This window comes from Penicillium maclennaniae (genome assembly GCF_028827695.1).
Source record: "Penicillium maclennaniae strain IBT 15551 chromosome Unknown utg000005l:1.0-2652337.0:1.0-2654196.0, whole genome shotgun sequence".
NCBI classification, from domain to species: domain Eukaryota; kingdom Fungi; phylum Ascomycota; class Eurotiomycetes; order Eurotiales; family Aspergillaceae; genus Penicillium; species Penicillium maclennaniae.
In genome coordinates, this window is record NW_026623217.1 from 2,422,710 (window position 1) to 2,443,964 (window position 21,255).

The window sequence follows — 21,255 nt, forward strand, 5'->3', positions numbered from 1 at the left end:
GATACCATGTTACCAGCGATTGATAGATAAATGGGTAAATTCTGGATGTGGGCCATCGGCTGTGTTTGTATTCTGGTCATCATCTCAATAAACCCTATATTAATCAAGGAACATGTTAATGAAGATGATTAATAAGGTATGCTCTTCGCTCTGCTCATCAGTAGAAAGTCACGGAATTACAGATACAAGCCATATAGATGTAAAGATGCCGAGAAAAACGTTGAGCTCGTTTCACGAGCACAAGGTCAAACCATTACCATGCTGTCAGTATCGGCAGAATCGGAGTCAGAGTCGAGAATGAAAATAGGTTCAGAGCTAGTTCCCGGTTCCCCTTCGAAGTGACTCGATTCTCCCCTTGTGCTCAATGTGTGGCGGCATGAGTCGAGTAACAGGCTGCTAGGCAGGGGTGTTGAATTTTTGGCAGCCGCAATGGGGCTATCGTCAGAAGGATCCACCTCTTGATCCATGGCTGCCATCTTCAGTGCAAAGTCATTTTGCAGGTTGATTAGCCAGTGACGTAGAGAGCTGTCATCCATCGTACTATCCCGAGCGATGAAGAGTTGTTCACGCAGGGAAAGAAGTAACTTTCGTTTCTGAGCAATTGCAATCACGCGTGACGAACTGTTTCGACGCCGAGCCAAGCCATCTAATGTCTCTGAGACTTTATTCGCAACTTCAAGAACAACAGGGGGAAGGTCGACTAGCTGAGCGAGAACGAGACCATATCGTCGGTCTGGAACTGGACCCTCGGAGATTTGATATAACATGGTCATTTTGCTCGCATCAGTTGGAATGTCTGCGGCAAGATGGAAATTTACCACGCCATTACGCTCAGATAAAATGCGCGCCAGGTCATGGAAATGTGTGACGAACCAGACCAGAGCGTTGCTGGCAAGAAGGGCTTCTGCCAATGCAACGGCAATCGCGAGGCCGTCTGTCGTGCTTGTACCTCGACCGACCTCATCGACGAGCACCATAGCCCGCGGCTCGATGTGGCGCAGGATAAATGCCATCTCGCGCATTTCTGCTGCGAAAGTTGATACATTGGCATCAAGGTCATCTGTTGTGGCCACACGTGCGAACAGCTGATGCGAAACCGGAAAAGAGGCATATTGAGCTGGTACGAAGCAACCTATTTGTGCCATGACAGTCATGAGTGCCAAAGAGCGAATATATGTTGACTTCCCACTCATATTGCACCCAGTGATAATCTGAAATCGTGACTGGGGTGTGGCATATGCGTCGTTCGGGATGAACTTGTTGCTGTGAATTTGCTCTCTGATCGGATGGCGGCCAGCCTTGATGGCCAGTGTTGCTGTCAACTCCGGGCGGATGTAACCGTGGCTTGTAGCCAGCTGGGCGAAAGCTGCCAGCATGTCTAACAGCGCAATGGCTTCGCTGACTTGGAATAGTCCCGAAACCTGTGCGCAAACATCTCGAATCAGTTCCTGGATTGTTTGGTCGCTCATGCTTATCACTTCAGTGTGCGCATCGTTGATCTTCTGATTCAGTTTGACCAGGTCTAGAGTTTGACATTCGACGCGGCTCTTTTTGCGGTATACATTGATGAAGACATTAGGAAGGGACTCCGCATCTGATATTGGAATACAGATGAAATACTGACGAGCTGAGTCGTACTTGAGATCTAGAGCCATCTCACAATTTTCTTCAACTCTTTAGCTTTCAGCCTTAGATTTTCAAGGATTCGCATACCTGCAAGTTTCTCCACCAGTTCTGCGACATCTACATTAGCCTCCTTGTACGTCTGTCGTGCTACATCGAGCAGACTGTTGACACCGGCCTGGACTGGGTGAGAATGCAGATAGAGTGGTCATCAAGGGTGAGAGCTACCTTGACACAGTGTACTCGTTGGTTCCGTAGATCCAGTGGTTTGCTTTGATACGTGATATGCTCATTCAAAGTTTCCTCGATGAGCATCTCGATAGCACGGTGTCCTGTCGGGCAGCATAACTAGAGCGACATTAAAAGAATGTCGTTCAAACGGGTTCAAGGACAATACCCTGCGGATTTTGAGAAGTAGATCGCTTTGTGCAGGCCCAAGGGCTTGGTAAATTTTCTTAATTCCAGAAATAAATGTCTTCAGCATGATCACATTGTTGACTGATTGCTCGATATACTGAATCGTTCGGTCAGTGGGGACAAGAATGATCTGTCAGGTCAGCTCGGGTTTGTGCGTTTCATAGAACAAGGCCACTTTACCGAAGTCAAGACTTTGTCTGCATCACCGAGGCATTTTAACGCTTGGCGAACTGAAACGAACATGTCTTCTTTGGAGGAAAGATCTTCGACGGCGTTGTATCGTTCTGTCAGCTTCACACGCTCGGTGGATGGCTGCAGAATGCTGCTTCGCAGAAGCCTGGATCCCATAGGCGTCAACGTCTCGTTTAGCAGTCCATACAGACTATCTTTTGACCTTGTATTGTGCAAGTTCTGGATGAGCTCAAGTGATACAATTGTCGCCAGGTCGATGATCATGGACCCTTGAGATGGCTCAAGTCTGATTCGCAAGGAATGGGAAGCGAAGACACGTTGAAGCTCTAGCTCAACGTATCGCAACACCTGCTTCTCAATTAGTCAATACCCCGCTTGCTTCGGTGCGCAATTGCGTACTGCAGCGAAGGAGCATGCCGCAAAGAAGTTTCCTCCAGGGTCCCTTTGAGAGAATCCAGTTCATAGGGGAAAGCCAATCGATCCAGATACTCGTGACCCGCCTTGTCAGACCAGCACTTGCGATCCAGAAAGGTGATTATTGGATCTGGCAAGTTCTCTTGGACGATGTAGCGCAGTGTGGACTCCTTGGCAGTGTTCATGAATAGTATCTCACTCGGCTCGAAGACACCGATCTTGGTGACGGTCTTCACATAAGTCTGGCTGTCACATATTTGGCACAGAACTACTTCTGCCGTGGCGAGGTTGACAAATGCCAGGCCGACGGTGGACGAGATGCCACGAGACTCACTTATGGCGCAGACGATATCCTGTCCAGCAACACTGGTAGCAGTGGTGGGCGGCCGACCGGTTGGGGGATGTCTGCTACTGGTTCTTGAAGTCAACGGGACAAACGAGTCAGTTGTTTCTCGTGGGGTTATGGACATGTTGATTGTGAGGAAGTGCAATTGAGAGTGGGCAAAGACCAAAGGATGGTTTCGAGACCGGTTGACCTCCACGGCTGCCTTCTGCCTAATCGCGATATAAAGATATCCGAAGGGGATTTCCCTTCATGGGTTTTGAAATATCTTCAATTGTAATTATGTTGCTTTCGAAGCTACTTCGGATCAATTTGACATGCCTGAGAAGATTATTGGGGCTTGCAAGTCTCCTTTCGCACCTGAGACTCATGTCTTCCTGTACGCCCTTTTCCTTTCCCTCTCTTACTTTCGAAGCATAGAAGTGTTGAGAGAAAAGGATGCCGGGATACTATCAGAGTTCCCTGATCACGAAAAACCACAGAAGAACACGCATACGCCGGTTCTAAGAAACCAGACATGTACTTGAACGGAGGGCCATTTACCACCGCTCTCCCATCCCATGTACATAACTTCTACCACATCTACTTTCCTTCAATCTTGGATGTGTACGCAATGCCTCCTAATTTTGTTTCCCACTCCCTCAGCATTCAAGACTTGGACCTGGCCCCTTGAGCAACACTATCCCGGGTCTCTGTGAGCGATGCTGCAATGGTCGGTGATTTCTTTGCAGCATAGGATATAAGCTTTCATGAAAAGATAATGATGAGAATCTGTTTATATACAGATCTATTTCTACTTGTTCTTGAAATTAGATTTACTTGGTCGAGTCAAGTGGTATGCCCTCGGTGAGTGAGATGGGGTCGGCGTTTGGGGTATGCGGGTTATGGCGCAGTCCACATAGTCCTCTCGAGAGAGTAATCTAAATGGGCCTCTATACTTGATTCTCCAGTCTTTGCTCTACGTCTCTTGGGCACCTATTTGGAGCTCGATGTAGACCTCTCTCGGTTCATTTCCAAGAATGTCTTGTAAAGGGCCCTTTGGTATATCTGGTGCGAGCAGTCACGGCAGCCATTCAGAGCCATTTGGATCACAACCTGGTACTATAATGATCTTTGCCCAATCCAGATAGAGATCTTATCGTGGCAAGTCGGATGTTGCGCCTTGCTCAATGCACCACCAATCAAATCTACTCTTGCAGCTCATCCTACATACCCCGCACGACTGAGATAGGGCTTCTCTATCTTCTTCCCAAGGTCCTCAATTCCCGATTCCTAGATGATTCACTCATTTAAAGGAACTTGACACTTGACTTGAACTTCAGTCTCCAGACTTCCCTGTCAAAACCTCAAGTCATTATGGGGACGCCATACTCCAAGCCGGCGCCAGTTAACGAGAAATCAGGAGATTCTATCAAGATCAACGTGGACTGGACCAAAGCGAGCCATTTAGCCAAAGAGCAGCCATCAAGTGACCATACTCGTGAGCTCACGTCTTCCCATCTGCTGATGTCTGTAGTCGAGGTCAAGATCGTTGACAACAATCATAGCTCCACCACCGTACCTGGCTAGAGAACGCCTTCGGACCGTAACACTCCCTCGAATGGAGAATTGGAGCGATGCTCTGTTGAGCGACGCAAAGGTATGACACTATCTGATTTCATCTCATTGCGGGCAGGTTTTAGATGAATGTGGTACTAAACTTACCGACAGAATCGCCTCGCCATTTCGAGTTTCGCCAGCCAGAGCTACGCAGAGGTCCTCACCAACCGCACCGCTGTCAATACCGATCTACACATCTTCAATCTCACAGTGCCAGTAGAAGGGGCACCAATTACCAATCAAAGATCTTCTGGCCGTTGCTGGCTTTTCGCCTCAACCAACATCTTTCGTGTGCCTCTGATCAATACATACAAGCTGGGGGAGTTCGAGCTCAGCCAGGCGTATCTGTTCTACTGGGACAAAATCGAAAAGGCAAATTATTTCTACGAGCAAATGATTGACACTGCGCACGAGGATTTCTCCAGCCGTTTGGTTCAGAAGTTATGCGAGGATCCTGTCACGGACGGTGGCCAGTGGGATATGGTCGTCAACCTCGTGCACAAATACGGTCTCGTTCCGCACACTCTCTATCCGGATGCTTTTCATGCACAGAATAGTTCCAAGATGAACTGGCTGCTTACAGCCAAGCTGCGCGAGCAGGGTCTCGCTCTCCGCCAACTCGCCGTGAGAAAGGCAACGGGAGAGAGCCAGGCTGAACATCTCTTGGCAGCTACCAAGGAACAATTCTTGCAAGAAATCCACTCAATGGTGACTCTTTTGCTCGGACCTCCGCCAAGGCCGGATGAGCAATTCGTCTGGCAATACCACGATGCTAATGGAGCCGCTCGGGAAGTGCGGCAATCCCCAATTGAATTTGGCCGGCAAGCTCTCGGATCAGGGTCAGGGTCAAAGTCAGGGTCGCGCAGTCGCACATGCGTTAATCCTGGATCACTGTTCAGTCTGGTTAATGACCCACGACATGAGTGGAATCAGTTGCTAACAGTTGAGAGGCTCGGAAACGTAGTAGAAGGGCAATCGCTCAGATATGCCAACGTGGAGATGCAGACGCTCAAGCAAGCAGTGATTGCAATGCTCAAAGCCGGGCATCCGGTATTCTTTGGCTGTGATGTGGGCAAATTCTCAGATCGCGATCATGGTATCATGGATGTCGATCTCACCAACCTCTCACTCGGCTTCAATGTCTCCCTTGGTATGAACAAAGCCGAACGGCTCGCTAGTGGTGAATCTGCTATGACCCATGCTATGGTGATCACGGGAGTCCATCTCGAAGGTGACCGCTCAGTGCGATGGCGAGTTGAGAACTCATGGGGAGAGACAGCTGGGAACAAGGGTTGGTTTGTGATGACCGACCGATGGATGGATGAATACACGTTCCAGGCAGTTGTCGACTCGAGATTCGTCTCGACTGAGACCCAAGCGATCTTGAAGCAGACCCCCAAAGTCTTGCCCCGTTGGGATCCTATGGGAGTACTTGCTTAAAGTATGATTGTGACTCGCTCCGTCAGTGCCAGTGTCATTCAACTGTAACTAGAAACGCTATGTCTTTGTTCTTCATCCATTGACTTCCATTACTTCCTATGATATCTTTAATTCTCAGATACCACAAGATGGAATTGGTAGTCCACAGACATCATGGATTTAGTAGCTAACGCGTCTAGATCAGACGTGTATCTCTCGTGACGGACATTTCATGTTAATCTCTTGCAGTATTCTAGGGGGGCTCTGGTATCGATTCTGGGACTATGACTTGATCTAATCAGGATCTCATGTATGCGTAGAATTGGACAGCTCACATTGAAAAAATTGATAGAGGATAACTAGTCATAGACGCAAGGTGCAGCGCGAAGAAGCAAAACTGAGCCAGCACCTAGTTTTCCAGCCATGTATCAAGACTATGTAGACCTCCAGCTTTCGCTTAAGAGACACTTTGTAACGAACAGGACTGCCGCTTCATTTACTTATATCCTAGCAGTATCCCAGGCCAGCTACTATGCGACCGCACATGTCCCTACGAATGAACCCCGACTGCTCGACTGAAAATGAGTATATCAAGCCCGAGCCATGTTTTGTAACAGACAGAAGAATTAATTCATCATCATCATCATCATCATCATCATCATCATCACCAATTCGTGACTTGAGAGACACATTTCCGGTTTAAATTTCGTCCTCTGGTGATCCCAGTGGAATTGTCTGGTATTCACTAATATTCACTGGTATCTACGCATGGGTCAATCTTCACAGTATCGTGGTCCCTTGCGAAAATTGGCACTGATTTCAATTTTTATTTTTTTTTCTGTTTATGCAAACAAAGCAAACAAGAGAAATCCTTGCAGTCTGCTTACGTCTTAGTCTCCTCGTTCAGGGCCACCTTCGCCTATCTTCACTCATCTAAAGCAGGAAATTATCATGGTTCTATTGAAAGTCCATTTTACGCGGACCGAAGAGGCGAGCGCCTCGGAAAAGCTAATTTTTTCCTACGAAGCAACCGCAAGGGCTCTCGCCAGGAATGTTTCCACTGGAGTATGTGGGCCGCGAGGTTGATCAATAAGCGCAGGGCTCGGTCCTGCCAAGCTCCACGGCCGGGAGATTCAACCTGCCACTTATAAGCGAGCCCTTTCTCCCAGGTGGGGAATTTTACGGTACTTTGGCCTCGTCGGGATTTGGATTTGGTGACGTAAAGCGTGCCGGCTTCTGAAGGATAACTGCCACGCTGGTGCCCCACCGATCATGCACACCGCAGACGCTCGATCCCCATCCCCTCTACTTCATCCTTGTGCACCAGATCTCTTCGGCCGATTTCATACCACACCCGGTGGTTCATCTCTCTCTCGCGAGAGGATATCGCGCACATCTGCTGCCCCATCTGGTCCCACACTCACTTATTATCCGGGGGACATCGCTCACTTTGAACACTTTCTCAACTAGTAATGCGGAGATGGATGGCGAGTATGGCTCTCTCTAGCGACCTTTTGGCCCTGACTATGGACGATGCGGGCACGCCAGTCTCCAAGCCTCTTGTCACAGCGCCTCGGGCAGACGAGCGACCGACAGTAGCAGACCGCAACTTGATCTCGGATTTGGAGGACAAGACGAAGATGGAACCGCCATCAAAAAGCACAGGCTTCGACCCCGCCTTGAGTCGCATTTACCGGCATTACCCAGGCCCTACCTTGATCCTGAACGAGGATTTATGCGTCGTCGAGGCTTCAGACAGTCATCGTACCTTCTCTGGTCAACCTCGGGAGGATCTGTTAGGCACTTGTGTCTGCGATCTTCCAGTCCACACCATCCCTGCGCCGGACATTCCTGCTCTATACGGAGCGTTGCGTGCAGCTATCAGCTCAAAAGAGGTTCAAGTCATGGAGGGAATACACGTCAAAAACAAGAATACGACTTATCAGCTTCGTATTACGCCAATCTTCGAAAATTCATCGTTGATCTACGTCGTATTAGAGGCTCAAAAAACGTCAAAAGATCACTGGGTCGCGACCGATGAACAACACGCCTACACGAACGAAACTTACAAAATCTTGGTGGACACAGTGAAGGATTACGCTATCTTTATGCTCGACACCCGGGGCATCATCACGACGTGGAATCCTGGCGCGGCAATCTTGAAAAAGTATTCTCCCTCGGAAATTATCGGCAAGCACTTCTCCATTTTCTACAGCCCTGAGGATCGTGATAATGGTAAGCCAGGCAGAGGTCTGGCACGGGCTTTACAGGAAGGACGGATGGAAGATGAGGGCTGGAGGTATCGAAAAGATGGATCGCGTTTCTGGGCTAATGTGATGATCACGCCTATCTATCAGTTTGGTCGTCACGTCGGCTTTGTGAAGGTCACGCGTGACCTGACGGAGCGGAAAGCTGCCGAGGCGCGCATGGTAGCGGCCTTTGAGGAGTCAGCGAAGATGAAAACAGATTTTTTGGCAAATATGAGCCATGAGATACGGACTCCCATGAACGGCATGCAGCTCGCGCTTGCGATGATGAAGGATACCGAACTCACCGACCAACAACTGGAATACGCTTCGATCATTGAGGACTCGACCTCGATTTTGCTTCAGATCATCAACGATGTGCTCGACTACTCGAAGCTGTCATCTGGGTCTTTTTCTCTTCACTCCGATGTCGTGGATATCAAGAGCATTCTTGATGCTGTCATGCGCAACTGCAGGTCTCTTTTGAAACCTGGAGTGGAGTTAACTTGCTCGATTCCACCGGACTTACCCAAAGCTGTGCGTGGTGACCCTTTACGCTATCGTCAGGTCGTTCAAAACATGCTCGGAAACGCGGTGAAGTTCACGGAGTCGGGCTATATTCGACTTTCCACTACTTTCGCACCTTCTGAATCGGATCCTCAGGCATACACGGTCACGACAGAGCTTGCCGATTCTGGTGTTGGAATTCCTGAATGTGCTCTCAATACCCTCTTCACACCTTTTTCGCGATTTGCCGATTCCACAGGCCAACAGTACCAGGGTACTGGCCTTGGTCTTTCGATTTGCAAGAGTTTGGCGGAGCTTATGGACGGCGCGGTGGGCTATAGGCCTGGTCCACAAGGCAAAGGCAGTGTCTTTTGGTTCACAGCCAGAATGGGTCACATCAACACAGGCTTTTCAGCGAAGCAGCCTGCCATGCCTTCAACCGATGACCCAAAAATCCTTATGAACAGAGTGCGGGAAATTGCGCCGCGCAAGCATATTCTACTTGTTGAGGATAACCTCGTCAACCACATGGTAATGCTCAAGCTTCTTCAAACTCTCGGTTTCGAGCGCATCGATGTAGCCTGGGATGGGGCGGAAGCCGTTCGGCAAGTTAAGCAAACGCCTCTGTCATACAATGTGGTTCTGATGGACATCAGCATGCCAGTGCTTAACGGTTTGGAAGCGACATCGCAAATCAGAAGCATGGGTATCGACGTGCCTATCATTGCTCTTACGGCAAACGCGTTGAAGGGAGATATGGAGACGTATCTTGCTAAGGGGATGAATGATTACATCGGGAAGCCGATTCACCGCGACCAGTTACTTCAAGTTCTGTGGAAGTGGATGGGGCCTTGACAACCTTGAGCCTCAGAGACAGCACAGTCGGATCTGTGCTTTCGTCATTCAAGCATCCTCTGTGACACCATATTATTCCCCTGTTTGACATTTCGCTTCGGCCTGGCCCTATGGGAGAAATTAAAGGCGTTAGCGTCCACATAATTGAGGCAGGTACACAGCATGCCGTGCCATGCCACAACACGTATGCTTCGACCACATCTAGGGCTGCTTGTCAATGGCAGCCTTGTCGAAGCGCTTGGCCATGTCATGTCAGGGTTGATCTTTGAGTGGCTCAAGAAACGCATCATCACTGACTCAGCTCTTATCTTCTGTTTGTTGCTTTTTCTCTCCGAAGAAGAGCCCTTGACCTTGATATCCGCTCGAGTCATGATACAACACGTTGTTTATGACAAAAAAGTACAGCTTTGGGCCATCCCCTAAAGTGCCAGATAAGCTGAGCTATAAGCTTTCGAACATAATGGCATTGATCAGACCGCGGAAATCACGCGAGAGAACGGACGCATTTTGGGCGTACACAGAGAGTATTTGATATCGCTAGGCGCCATTCAACAACGACATCTGCGAGACGGCCGCATGCCAAGTGGCGATCAACCTGCCCGCCTGAGTCCAAGCGAGTGTGAGGCAAGGCGATAGCAGAGGATTGCGGAGAGCACCTGCATCTGTCCCCATACTTGAGTCAGCCGAGAAAGGCGGTAAGAGCCTCAACCAGAAATTGCGAGCACCGACCCTTCCACACAGACAGCGACATCACGGTCGTATGCGGCAGTGGTCTACGTCTTACGGAGCAGAATGAAGAAAAAAAGGGAGCCACTCGTTCCTAAGAGTGCGCAACAGGTGATATCATACATCTCCAAAAGATAAGAAATTGAGAACCATAAATCTTCCTCAAAAAGCGGCTGTGAATGATTCTCTTAGACGTATTCCAGGCTGTCAAGCATTATACCTTGAAGAGGAACAAGAATATATCCAACAAGAGCTCTTGGAAGATGCCAAGATTGATATCAAGAAAAAACTAACCCGACCATCTGTGTAGGCCTCCTTCTCGATCGAGCTATAAGACCAGACTTTAGCCCTTTCAATTTTATCGGAAGACACTCTAGTGATGCTCTGCAAACTTGACGCTCATGATATGCTTGATGAACAAATCGAATGTCATTTCCTAGAATGTCAATTTTCACTATAGATGGGGGGGCAGTATCTGCTGGCCGTAGACGTTGACCCCCTGCGATAAGCGATAAGCCCTGATAAGGCGTCAAATTTTCTTCCTCCTCCAACTCCTCAAAGCACAATGGCCACTCTCGTTCCCCCGCCCAGTAAGCGCCAGAAGGTCGCTGCGGCCGAAAGGGCCAAGGAGCAGCAGGAGCTCTATAGCATTCCCTCGGATCTCGGCAGCGTCCGCGTCCAATTCTTCGACCAGGCCACCGGAAATGCCACCGGGCCTGCAGTTTCGGTCCCAGTGGCCGATGCTAACACTAAGAACCTTGAAACTCTTTTGAATACGTTACAAGGCAACGTGAGTACTCAAAGGAATTATCCGAGGGTGTGACGCAGGAACAGCGTTAACAAGAGACTTCACAGGACGACGATGACCGGGTTCCGTATCGCTTCACCTACCAGTCCGACAAGGGCGATCAGACAATCGATATTCTCGCAGACCTCTACCACTCGCTTCTTCAGCCTGGCATCAAGACTACCGAGGATACAGTCTCCCTATTCTTCACTCCGCAGGCAGTATTCCGAGTCAAGGCGGTCTCACGCTGCGCAGCCTCCATTGCGGGCCACGGCGAGGCTATTCTCGCAACTTCTTTCTCCCCGATCAACTCATCCACAATGGTTTCTGGAAGTGGTGACTCCACCGCGCGGATCTGGGACTGCGATACCGGTACCCCGTTGCATACATTGAAGGGACATACTAGCTGGGTGCTGGCCGTGGCCTACTCGCCCAATGGTGCGATGATCGCGACCGGTAGCATGGATAACTCAGTACGAGTTTGGGATGCGAAGAAGGGTGTTGCGCTCGGCGGTCCTCTCAAGGGCCATGCGAAGTGGATCACCAATCTGGCCTGGGAGCCATACCATCTTCAGGAACCTGGATGTCCCCGTATCGCCTCGTCGTCTAAGGACTCGACTGTGCGTGTGTGGGATGTGGTGTCGAAGCGTATCGAGCATGTGCTCACTGGACACAAAGGATCCGTGACGTGTGTGAAGTGGGGTGGTACCGGTCAGATCTATACGGCGTCGCACGACAAGACCATTAAGATCTGGAACCCGAAAGACGGCACGCTCATTCAGACTCTCGCATCGCACGCCCACCGCGTCAACCATCTTGCGCTGTCTACGGACTTTGCCTTGCGCACTGCCTACCATGATCACACTGGTAAGGTCCCCTCAACCGACGCCGAGAAGATTGCTGCCGCCAAGAAACGCTACGAAGATGCCGCGACCGTGAACAAGAAGATTGTTGAGCGCCTGGTGTCTGCCAGTGACGACTTTACCATGTACCTGTGGGAGCCATCGAGCTCTAACAAGCCTGTTGCTCGCCTGTTGGGTCACCAGAAGGAGGTCAACCACGTCACCTTCTCTCCCGATATGACATACATTGCCTCGGCCGGTTTCGACAATCATGTCAAGCTGTGGAATGGACGTGACGGAAAGTAAGTTTTTTTTTTTCCCTATGAATTCCAAAGTCTAACAAATAGCCAGGTTCATCACCACCTTCCGCGGCCATGTCGGCGCTGTCTATCAGTGCAGCTTCTCTGCCGACTCGCGTCTGCTTGTCTCGGCCTCCAAAGACACCACTCTCAAGGTCTGGGATGTGCGCACGGGTAAGCTGTCGACAGATCTCCCGGGCCACAAAGACGAGGTATTTGCCGTCGACTGGAGCCCCGATGGACAGAAGGTCGGCAGTGGAGGCAAGGACAAGGCGATTCGGATCTGGAGAAACTGAAAGAAAAGAACAAGAAGTTTTTATAGAATGATACCCATTGCCTGTACTCTGCATGAGCCCTGGACATTTTATCTTTTTTAACTGACCATATCAATATGGAATAGCATTGAAGCAAATCATTTAAGTCTTTGTTACTAGTTCACCTATGCACTCGTCTGGGATATTGTACAACGCTCAAAGATCAAAGCCAATCGCGCTGGAAACGAGAATGCTCTAGATGTATTGCCAGGCCGGGACGGAACCCTTGTAGGTCAGCGCCATGGCAGAGAACCCGAGGCAGTCGTCCACATTGCCGGAGGGGACAGTCGCGTTCTGCATGGCAGCGTACACCTGCCAGCGGTTGTCATCAGTGGGGCATGCCATGAAGCCACTGGCGCCCCAGCCGTTGAAGGTGTAGTGGGACCAAGGGTTGCCAGCCTCATACTGGAAACCACCGACGGCGGAACCCGCAGGGATATAAGCGGAGTGGGCCTGGGTGAAGCTCAGAGCTCCCGAGGGATCCACGTAGATTTGCTGACCGCCGGGGACCTCAACATCCTGGTCGCAACACGTTAACCCTCCGTTCATCCAGAAAAAGAAAAGAAAAGAAAAAAAAAATAACTAAGGGACTTAGAGGTTGTGTCACTTACCAAGGCGCTTCCGCCCGCGGCGATGACGGTCTGATTGCCTGGGGGGGGCAGGTGAGGCCTTCCAGGTCCGGGCAGTAGGAGGAGGTCTGGCCGCCGAGATAGAACTTTTGACCAGCGGCATTCATTTGGGAGTAGTGGATGGGTGAGCCAGAGCGGATGGCCATGACGCTGAAGGGCGGGTTGGCCTCGCGGGTCTGCATGGTCGGAGCCGCAGCGGCAAGGAGAGGAAGGGCGAGAGAAGCAATGAAGGTCTTCATGTTGGAAATTTGGTGAGAAGAGGGTAGAGCTGAGAGATGAGAATTGAGAGCGGGCATGATGGGTCTCTCGCCAAGGGAATGTTGAGTCTCTTTATAGCTCCGTCTTGAGGAAGGAATCGACAATCACCACACCATCGACACCCCGCGTGGTTCAGAGGCACGGCTTTCCCTGGGACCCCAAAAATGATCCTCTGAAATGACGGAGGATTTCCCCCGCTAGATGAAGTCGCCGACTTCCACGAAGGCACTCATTGGGCACGTTTAAGACACAACTGCTCGTCCCTGCGCGGGGGGCATGGCCGATGCTACACTGTTTCTTCTTTATTTTTGGTTTTAGTTCTCTGGTATCTTTGCACGTTCTTCACGGTGGACTAACAGAATGAAAAATAGCATCAGCGCTAGCCACAAGCGAAGGCAGTGGCCACCTCCAACAGTGAGACAATGGAGATGCCAAGCAGCCCAAGCAGGAAATCTCTCGAGATGATCGTGTCTCAGTGAGGAGACAATTCAGAACTATACTCTTCGTTCCAAGTCCGGGTTACCCGAACTATGACCTATGGGCTATGACTTGTGAGCTATGACCTAATGTCCCAATGTCCTAAAGTCCGATGTTTCTTCAGATCGACGATTCACGGTAAACCCTGGCGGATCTCGCTGCGCTCATTCAAGCCCCACGCACTGCCGCTGCCGTCATGAACTGTCGCCCGCCGCATGTCTCGCCGATATTTCCCCTCGAATCTACCTCCCACCGCGCGATGCATCACACTCGTGTTGTCCCAGAGGACCAGGTCGCCCGCTTGTTCCCACTCCACCCGAAGCACATACCGGGGCTGGGTCGCATGCGTGAGCAATCGTTGCAACAGTGCAGCCGATGCCTCTGCGTCGAGTCCTTCAATATGGTGGATGTGTGAGGCGAGATACATGGTGTCTCGGCCTGATGATTCGTGTTTCTGAAACAACCGGTGTCGGCTCATTGGGTAGTCGTTCGGGTTGATGTCTGCAAACGTGCTAGTTGATGCGACCTTGCGTGAATGCCAGAGCGAGTGTGCGGCGATATAGTCCTGCCGTTGAAGTTCCATCTGGATGGTTCGAGGAAGCTCATCGAAGGCTGTCCGTACGTCGGCGAACTCAGTCTCGCCGCCCATGCCAGCTGGAGGGAGTTCGGCGGCTCGGAGTAGTGAGTATCCTGCCCGTCGCGGGTTGAAGCTTGAATCCACATGGAAGAGTTCGTTACCCTATCCGACTCAGTTGGGGACCACCTGCGCGGATGACACGACGCACCTTGTTCCACTCCCGTCGCACATTATCCAAGTCAAATACTTTGCCGTCGAGGTCAATGTTGCCGACATCGAACAGGCGTACATCGGACAGTCGGTGCGCCCGGCCGCCCGCCATATACGGAGTCACATCGTCCAGCTCGCCAAATTGTGCAGCGAAGGCGACGTGATGGGCGTCATCGAGGCCGGTATTGCGGAAGACGCACACACCGTACTATGATTGTTCATCTTCGTTCTGCTCACAGTTTCAAGATATATACCCACCTTGCTGATGGCAGCCTGGATCTCCTGGAATTGTTCGTCAGCAACTGGTCGCGAGAAATCAACGCCGCTGATCTCGGCTCCGAAGGTAGGATGCAGCTCGGTGACCGTGATTCGGTTGAAAGTTGGGGAATAGCAACGGCCGGGCATTCTGATGAAGATGCTTAAAGGTTCCGTCTCACCACTAATTCTTAGGGATGGCTATGAGACTTTTATCAGTAGCTGCTGCTTTATACGGTCGTCTGATCGGAACGAACTGCGAAGATCCGTAGATGCCGTGCGGGGAATGCCCGGACTTCTGTCCAGATAAAATCAAAATACTAATGAACTAATCGAGCATCTAATCAGATTGCCCCGATTCGAATTTGGATGTGCCTGGGTGTGAGCGTCAAGTGAAGAGCCTCGAAATATCGCCTTCATAGATGGTATGGTGCTGTAAAGAGATCAGTTAGATGCTGTGTTTGGTCAATCTTTTTGTCTCAACCGAACTAGTGGAAATTATGCTATTACGCCAGTCCTGCAATGTCAAGCTTGGCTTATCTCAGAGTGGGAGAGAGAATAAAAAAAAAAAAGGGAGTACACTTGCAAGTCTATGTTTTCTGAGGTTTCTGGGCGGTCTGGTCGCGCGGGAAACCAAAAAAAAGTTGGGGTTGATGATAGCAGTGGGGTTTGAACCCACGATCTCAAACGAGAGCAGAACTCAGATAGTTTTCTTAAGTCTGCCGCCTTAACCACTCGGCCATACTACCTCCAATTGAGTCATTTAGCAAAAGATGAATATTGAACGATACCTAAATTAACCAGATTCGTCAATTAATCACATACAAAGTGCGCTTTTATTGGGACAGAGCGGATATTATTATGAAGACAGAAGAAGAAATCTGTCAAATCTCCGAGATTGAGACAGCTAGGATGAATGTCTTGAGTTTAAATCAAATATGCGAAATCTCTGGGGTGAAAGGTCAAAAAACTTTTGTTCGTCCTCGGACCGCGAGTCATGGCTTCTGATCAACCATGCCTGACTTCTGCAAAGGTCGCTCCACTCATCATGCTTAGGGCAGAGTATTCCGAATCCTTCACGGTAAAATGAAAAATAGAAATGACATTATCGAGTCAGGGATAGAGATAGCTGGTGGCACCCATTGCCCATCACGCTGTCGAAATATATCATTCTGACCTTCCCGAAGCCTATGATGCACGACGTGTAGAGCGCCCGGGCAAATTGGGCTTCCGGGGAGTTCACATACTGCAATACTATTTCACGTGATATACAAGAGGAATTCGCCCGCATTTTAGTATTTGTTTTTCGGAATTGGATTGGCCCCTTTCGATCGCGAAAATAGGGAAGACATCTATACAGCTCGGGTCCTTTCTGCAAAGCCATCGTGATCTAGGCGGTTCATACTGCTGTCAATGATGCAACGATGAGACCGCATGGTCCCCAGTGAATGCCCAACTGTCTTGCTCACTACAAATATGAACTAATGCGTAGTCTTCGATGGGTAGTGAGCTGCCACTTGCCACATGGTTCTGTTAACGCACACCTACAAAGTGCTCCGATGAAAGGGAGGCATTTACCACAAATCCCCTCAGAAAGGGCCCGCGCGCCAATCGGGGAACCAGTCTCGCGGATTGCCTTCCTATCCTCCGATAGGGCCAAGTATCCCTGCACGACAAGGAATTATGCACGATTTTTAAGGTTATCGGCGCCACCGTGGGCCCACACCAAGCCCCAGACCGTGTCAGGTACATGTCCCTGGTTTGTACGTTCCAGGGTTGACGATTGCGGCTATATTCCAAGGTTCTGAACGCTAGATTGTAGGGTCTAGGGTCTACGTTCACGGTTCTAGGTTCAGGGTCAGGACAGAAAGTGATTCACCGAATAAGATATATATATACGAGCAGCTGGTTAGCCACCGAGGTATAAACACGGCCGAGGGCCAAAACAAAAACCCAAGACACCCCCAGCTCCGGTCCGTGTAGCAGTGAGCAATATAAAAAAGAACCCAGAAAAAAGAGGCCACCGAAAACACCGTAAAAGACCAACACGCCTCCTTTTTTGCCTCCTCGGATCCGCCGACCCAAGCAAGAGAAAACACCTTCCGTTCATTTCATCATCTCTGGAGTCTGGACCCCGGGGATTACTTACGTACTGGAGCAAGATTGGTCGACTGCTCGTCTAGAGATTCACGCCCTTTTCTTTTCGTTTTCTTTAATAGTCATCGCCGTCGTCGTCATCGCCATCGCCGCCACGACCGCGTGGGCCTTTTACGCCGTCTTTGCGGATCGGAATCTTGATGCCCTGCAGCGCGAAGCATTTGCTCAGCTGCGTGCTCTCGATCACACCGGGGAACTTCTTGGCCGAGAAGACCTGGAAGGGTTCACTGAAGACTGAGGCCAGAACGGGTGCTGATCCGTGGTTGATCACAGGGGCAGGGTTGCTGGTCTCATTGGATGGTGCACCCACGTTGACGAAGCTCATCTTGAGTCTGTTTGTCATGAGTCAATCATTCGATCGTTAATCGCCAATGGCATCTCAGATATCGACTTACCGGAAGGTGCCCTCAGTTCGTACACTCAAATCCTGCAAGATGAACCAAACCCCAATCTTGTTGTCGGGATCCGTCAGGCGGAAGGCACTGGCACTAAGGCTGCCGATCAGGTTGCGTGTGAACATTCCTCCCGGGCCGCCCGAGACGGGTTGAGCGGGTGACATGGCGGCAGGCATTTGACCGCCTCCGTAACCGTACTGAGAATATCCTACCTGGCCGTATGGGTTTTGATAGGCCATCGGCTGTTGGCCATAGTAGTTGTTCATGTTCGGGTAGGGAACCTGCTGCCCGTACGGACTTTGGCCATAGGCCGGGTAGGTGGGAGACATGCTCTGGGGTGGGGGCGGATAAGAGGAGGACATGGCGGTGGAGATGGAGGGCGAGGTGGCGGAGTGCTTCACGAGGTTGACTTCATTGGTGCCATCGGCGTTCCATAGGTCAACCGTGAGCACGTAAAACGAGGTATCAATCTCACTGGAAAGGGAATCAGTAAAGGAGAGCGCGGAAAGCTGCGGTGAAACGGTACGTACTTGATATCGATCTCCTTTTCGGTGTGTGCATCTCGTACAATGAGTCGAATACACGGAGGCGGGGTAATTGGTCTTCGATCCTATGATGGTTATACAGTTTTAGTACGGAGATATCGCACGTAGCAGAAGGATTGCCCACCTTATCACCGAACCCGCACATGCGAGCGCGAATGGGCTGTTGAACGACCTGCAAAGACCAGATGCGGCCCTCGTGAATGGTGGAGATTGGCGCCAGGTGGTCGGAAGACCGAAGAGGACCCGATCCTGGGGTGGGATAGGCGGCAGAAGGGGCGGAGATGCGGTCCATCGAGAGAGGAGGCGGAGGTGGCGGCACCGGATGGGCCCTATCCTGCTCAACGGCGTACATGGTTCGTGAAGGCAAGGAACCGGGGACGTCTCTGGCGAGAGTATCAATGGGTCCTTCCTCGTTTATAGATCTGTGCGACGGTGGACCCTCAGCTGCTTAGAGGTGGGGGATAGAAGTGACATGCGACCCCGCGAAAATCAGACGTCACAGTTGGAGCATCGACTTTCGGCCGGGCTCGCGAACGGTCTTATCGGCCTCGAGGGATGGATCTGGGGAAGACAAAGGATGTCGAGTCTTGACGATGGTCAAGCCGATGGCGTCTCTCGTACGGTCGAAATGATGCGATCGGGAGAAAACTGGCAGAGGAAAAAAAAAATCGAACCAGGCTGTCGGAAGCGGACGGCGCAAAAGGAATTCCCACCAGAACCACCGAAACGAGTGCGAGTGTGGCGACGGAGGGTGTTCACGAGGTTGGGCGGAGAGGGGAAGTCCGAGGGATAATGGCGAGCAGAAGGGGGTGCGAAGATCGCGATCGCTATGAAGCATCCAAGTCAGACAGAGCTATCGCGAGAGAGAGTGCGCCCGGGTCGAGCCATAAGACCAAGCTGTCAGGGTGCGGGAGATTGGCTTGGCTTCCACGGATCGCACGAAGTCAGGCTGATCCACCCCAAAGAAACGCGAGGACGTACCGATTGAAGAGATCCGGTAGAATTTCCAGGACGGAGCAATTCCAAGGATGAGGAAGATCAGAGGTCAAGGTCGAAAGACAGGGTCAAAGGGGAGGATGATGTGGAGGAGGGGAGTGACGTTCTCGAATCTGGTTGCAGTCCGCTCACCTAAAGTCATTTCAGTCCCAACTGTCCAAAGATCCGCGCTGCCGGCGCAGGAACCTTTGGACCCAGTCCCTCGGGCCTTTCATACCCTGACATGTAACCTGCGCTTCTTCTTCTTTTCCTGGTCTTCCCCTCGTCCCGCTCTCTTGCCTCCGGTTGCGGAACTCTCCAAGGCTCTCGCTTCCGCATCTGGACACTCGCTCGACGGATCAAGGTGTAACTACTTGTCACCCGGTGGATAGTCTGGTGTCCAGTCATCCTGCTCTGTTCTAATGGCCCTCTTGTATCGGCTAAGCCTCGGAATGTTTTGCGGCCGAGGGCCATCTCAGGTTCTACAGAGCATAGATTTGCAGGTCGAAAGGACCTACGAGGCATCCCAGTAGTGACTATGAGACTGAAAGACTAGAAGGCTAGAAGAATGCAAGTCTTCGAGACTAGAAGTATACGATCTGAGACAAGAGACATTCCAAGCATCGAGGCGGACGCGGGACCGGAGCCACATCGCGCCGACCCATGTTTGATCACGATCTCACGAACCTCGAGGTGTTGCCGAACGGTACGCCCCTTGTAACGGTTATGGTTCAATATTTGCATCCGTGGATGGAATCAGGAACTCGTGATGGTGCGCGTACAGTGACAACTCAATCCTAGGTCGTAAGATTAGTTGCAAGTCATGTCATACTGCACGGAGTCTAGCGTTTGGGACAACTTCCACTTGCTTCCATCCGGCCGGGAATTTTCGATCACCTCCTCTCAGAGCCGCACCTTATGCTTCTGCAGTAGTACAACTTGGAACTGATTGACAATCCTGATGTAAAGCTCCAAGCACCGCAGGATCATCGAGACTAAAGTTTTGAGGTTGATGCTAGAAAAAGGTCTGAGAGGTCAAACTCAATCACCTATATCAAACCATTCCGAGCCTGCGTTTCCATGGGAAGCTTGATTTCTGCATGTCTAAAGGGAGTTGTGAGACTCGGGTGTCCAACCTGAGCCTGGTCTCTACGGCAATAAAACTATTTCCCGGTTCAGCCCCTGGCCCTTACTTGTGTGGCGTCTATCCTGATTCCTTAGAAGAGCCAACCTGAACATCGCCACACATGCACACCATGTCAGAAACAGGACTCTCCGGGTATGAGCCCCTTCAATGCACCTGGATCAGGCATGAAGAGTCAGGAGTTGAATCCGCCGCCAAGCAAAGCCGCATCTTGGTCAAGTATTATTGGTCTCCGCGCATGATCCAGTCAGACAAGTGCTTTTTCGTCGCCACGTCTTCTCGGTGTAGTTGAGGCCATCACGGTGCGATTCCAGTGTCCCGACTACTCACCTGCGGATATTGTCGCATCTGACATTGTCGGCACCACTCGGCACCCCGAGATTCTGCAATCCATGAGCCTCAGGGGAGCAAGCTCTGCGGCTCGGGCCCCCGCAGAAGCATTTCCTGGAGATCCCCAGGCAGCGAGCCCAGCCTTCTGATGACTCGTGGAGAAAGCTGCGCTCTCAGAACGATGACTGGTAAGAGCTAGCAAAGTCGTCGTCAGCAGTCGTCAACAGATCTGCATGCCCCTGATTATCATGCAAGATGGTGTGCTAGAACAAGACTATGCCGCAGTAAATATTTGGATATGCTTTGATGGGATCCCGAGGTCATTTTAAAATGATAGTATTGTAAGAGATACTTTCGATCTCACTTGTAGGAGCCTGAGGGCGAGATCTGAACAAGGGCGGGGAAGGGTTAGGACCTGGCCGCTCCTTACGCCATCTCGATCACCAATGCCACCGTCCATGCAAAGTGACTTGACCCCGGTCGCAGGAGTCAGAAGACGTCAGACACATGGCCAAAGCCCAATGCAAGCCCGCAGCCTGTCAAATTGATGCTGCATGACCTCAGGGCCCGATGCAATGCCGTGCACCGGCCATAAGAGATGCTGATGCATAACCCGAGTGATTGGCTCGGGGGGAGAAGTATGCTCTGATTGTCGATAACCCCGCAGTGGGCCGCGATGAACTAAATCCAAGCTAAGATGAAGAGGATAGTGTGGGATGT

The 21,255-nt window shown here is 50.9% G+C and overlaps 8 protein-coding genes across 8 annotated transcripts; 3 read left to right on the forward strand and 5 right to left on the reverse strand.

The window, feature by feature from the left end:
• Positions 1-245: 245 nt before the first annotated feature.
• On the reverse strand, positions 246-3,116 carry N7477_006152 (MutS family protein MSH4; the record flags this gene model as incomplete). The annotated part of the gene is made up of 6 exons (XM_056967815.1): positions 246-1,666; positions 1,714-1,801; positions 1,852-1,971; positions 2,021-2,170; positions 2,221-2,558; positions 2,603-3,116. The coding sequence occupies 6 exons, from the start codon at positions 3,114-3,116 to the stop codon at positions 246-248; spliced, it is 2,631 nt and encodes an 876-aa protein (XP_056822569.1).
• Positions 3,117-4,345: 1,229 nt separating this feature from the next.
• Positions 4,346-6,028, forward strand: N7477_006153 (C1 family peptidase; the record flags this gene model as incomplete). The annotated part of the gene is made up of 3 exons (XM_056967816.1): positions 4,346-4,469; positions 4,537-4,628; positions 4,700-6,028. 3 exons carry the CDS (start codon positions 4,346-4,348, stop codon positions 6,026-6,028), a joined length of 1,545 nt encoding a protein of 514 aa, XP_056822570.1.
• A 1,472-nt stretch (positions 6,029-7,500) lies between these two features.
• Positions 7,501-9,615, forward strand: N7477_006154 (uncharacterized protein; the record flags this gene model as incomplete). The annotated part of the gene is made up of 1 exon (XM_056967817.1): positions 7,501-9,615. The coding sequence occupies one exon, from the start codon at positions 7,501-7,503 to the stop codon at positions 9,613-9,615; it is 2,115 nt and encodes a 704-aa protein (XP_056822571.1).
• A 1,291-nt stretch (positions 9,616-10,906) lies between these two features.
• On the forward strand, positions 10,907-12,565 carry N7477_006155 (Ribosome assembly protein 4; the record flags this gene model as incomplete). Its single annotated transcript, XM_056967818.1, has 3 exons — positions 10,907-11,131; positions 11,197-12,272; positions 12,322-12,565. The coding sequence occupies 3 exons, from the start codon at positions 10,907-10,909 to the stop codon at positions 12,563-12,565; spliced, it is 1,545 nt and encodes a 514-aa protein (XP_056822572.1).
• Positions 12,566-12,778: 213 nt separating this feature from the next.
• Positions 12,779-13,132, reverse strand: N7477_006156 (putative IgE binding protein; the record flags this gene model as incomplete). Its single annotated transcript, XM_056967819.1, has 1 exon — positions 12,779-13,132. The coding sequence occupies one exon, from the start codon at positions 13,130-13,132 to the stop codon at positions 12,779-12,781; it is 354 nt and encodes a 117-aa protein (XP_056822573.1).
• A 58-nt stretch (positions 13,133-13,190) lies between these two features.
• Positions 13,191-13,508, reverse strand: N7477_006157 (uncharacterized protein; the record flags this gene model as incomplete). The annotated part of the gene is made up of 1 exon (XM_056967820.1): positions 13,191-13,508. The coding sequence occupies one exon, from the start codon at positions 13,506-13,508 to the stop codon at positions 13,191-13,193; it is 318 nt and encodes a 105-aa protein (XP_056822574.1).
• A 572-nt stretch (positions 13,509-14,080) lies between these two features.
• Positions 14,081-15,139, reverse strand: N7477_006158 (TauD/TfdA dioxygenase family protein; the record flags this gene model as incomplete). Its single annotated transcript, XM_056967821.1, has 3 exons — positions 14,081-14,686; positions 14,733-14,942; positions 14,993-15,139. 3 exons carry the CDS (start codon positions 15,137-15,139, stop codon positions 14,081-14,083), a joined length of 963 nt encoding a protein of 320 aa, XP_056822575.1.
• A 2,062-nt stretch (positions 15,140-17,201) lies between these two features.
• On the reverse strand, positions 17,202-18,438 carry N7477_006159 (velvet factor family protein; the record flags this gene model as incomplete). Its single annotated transcript, XM_056967822.1, has 4 exons — positions 17,202-17,478; positions 17,542-18,015; positions 18,072-18,151; positions 18,211-18,438. The coding sequence occupies 4 exons, from the start codon at positions 18,436-18,438 to the stop codon at positions 17,202-17,204; spliced, it is 1,059 nt and encodes a 352-aa protein (XP_056822576.1).
• Between the last annotated feature and the right edge of the window lie 2,817 nt (positions 18,439-21,255).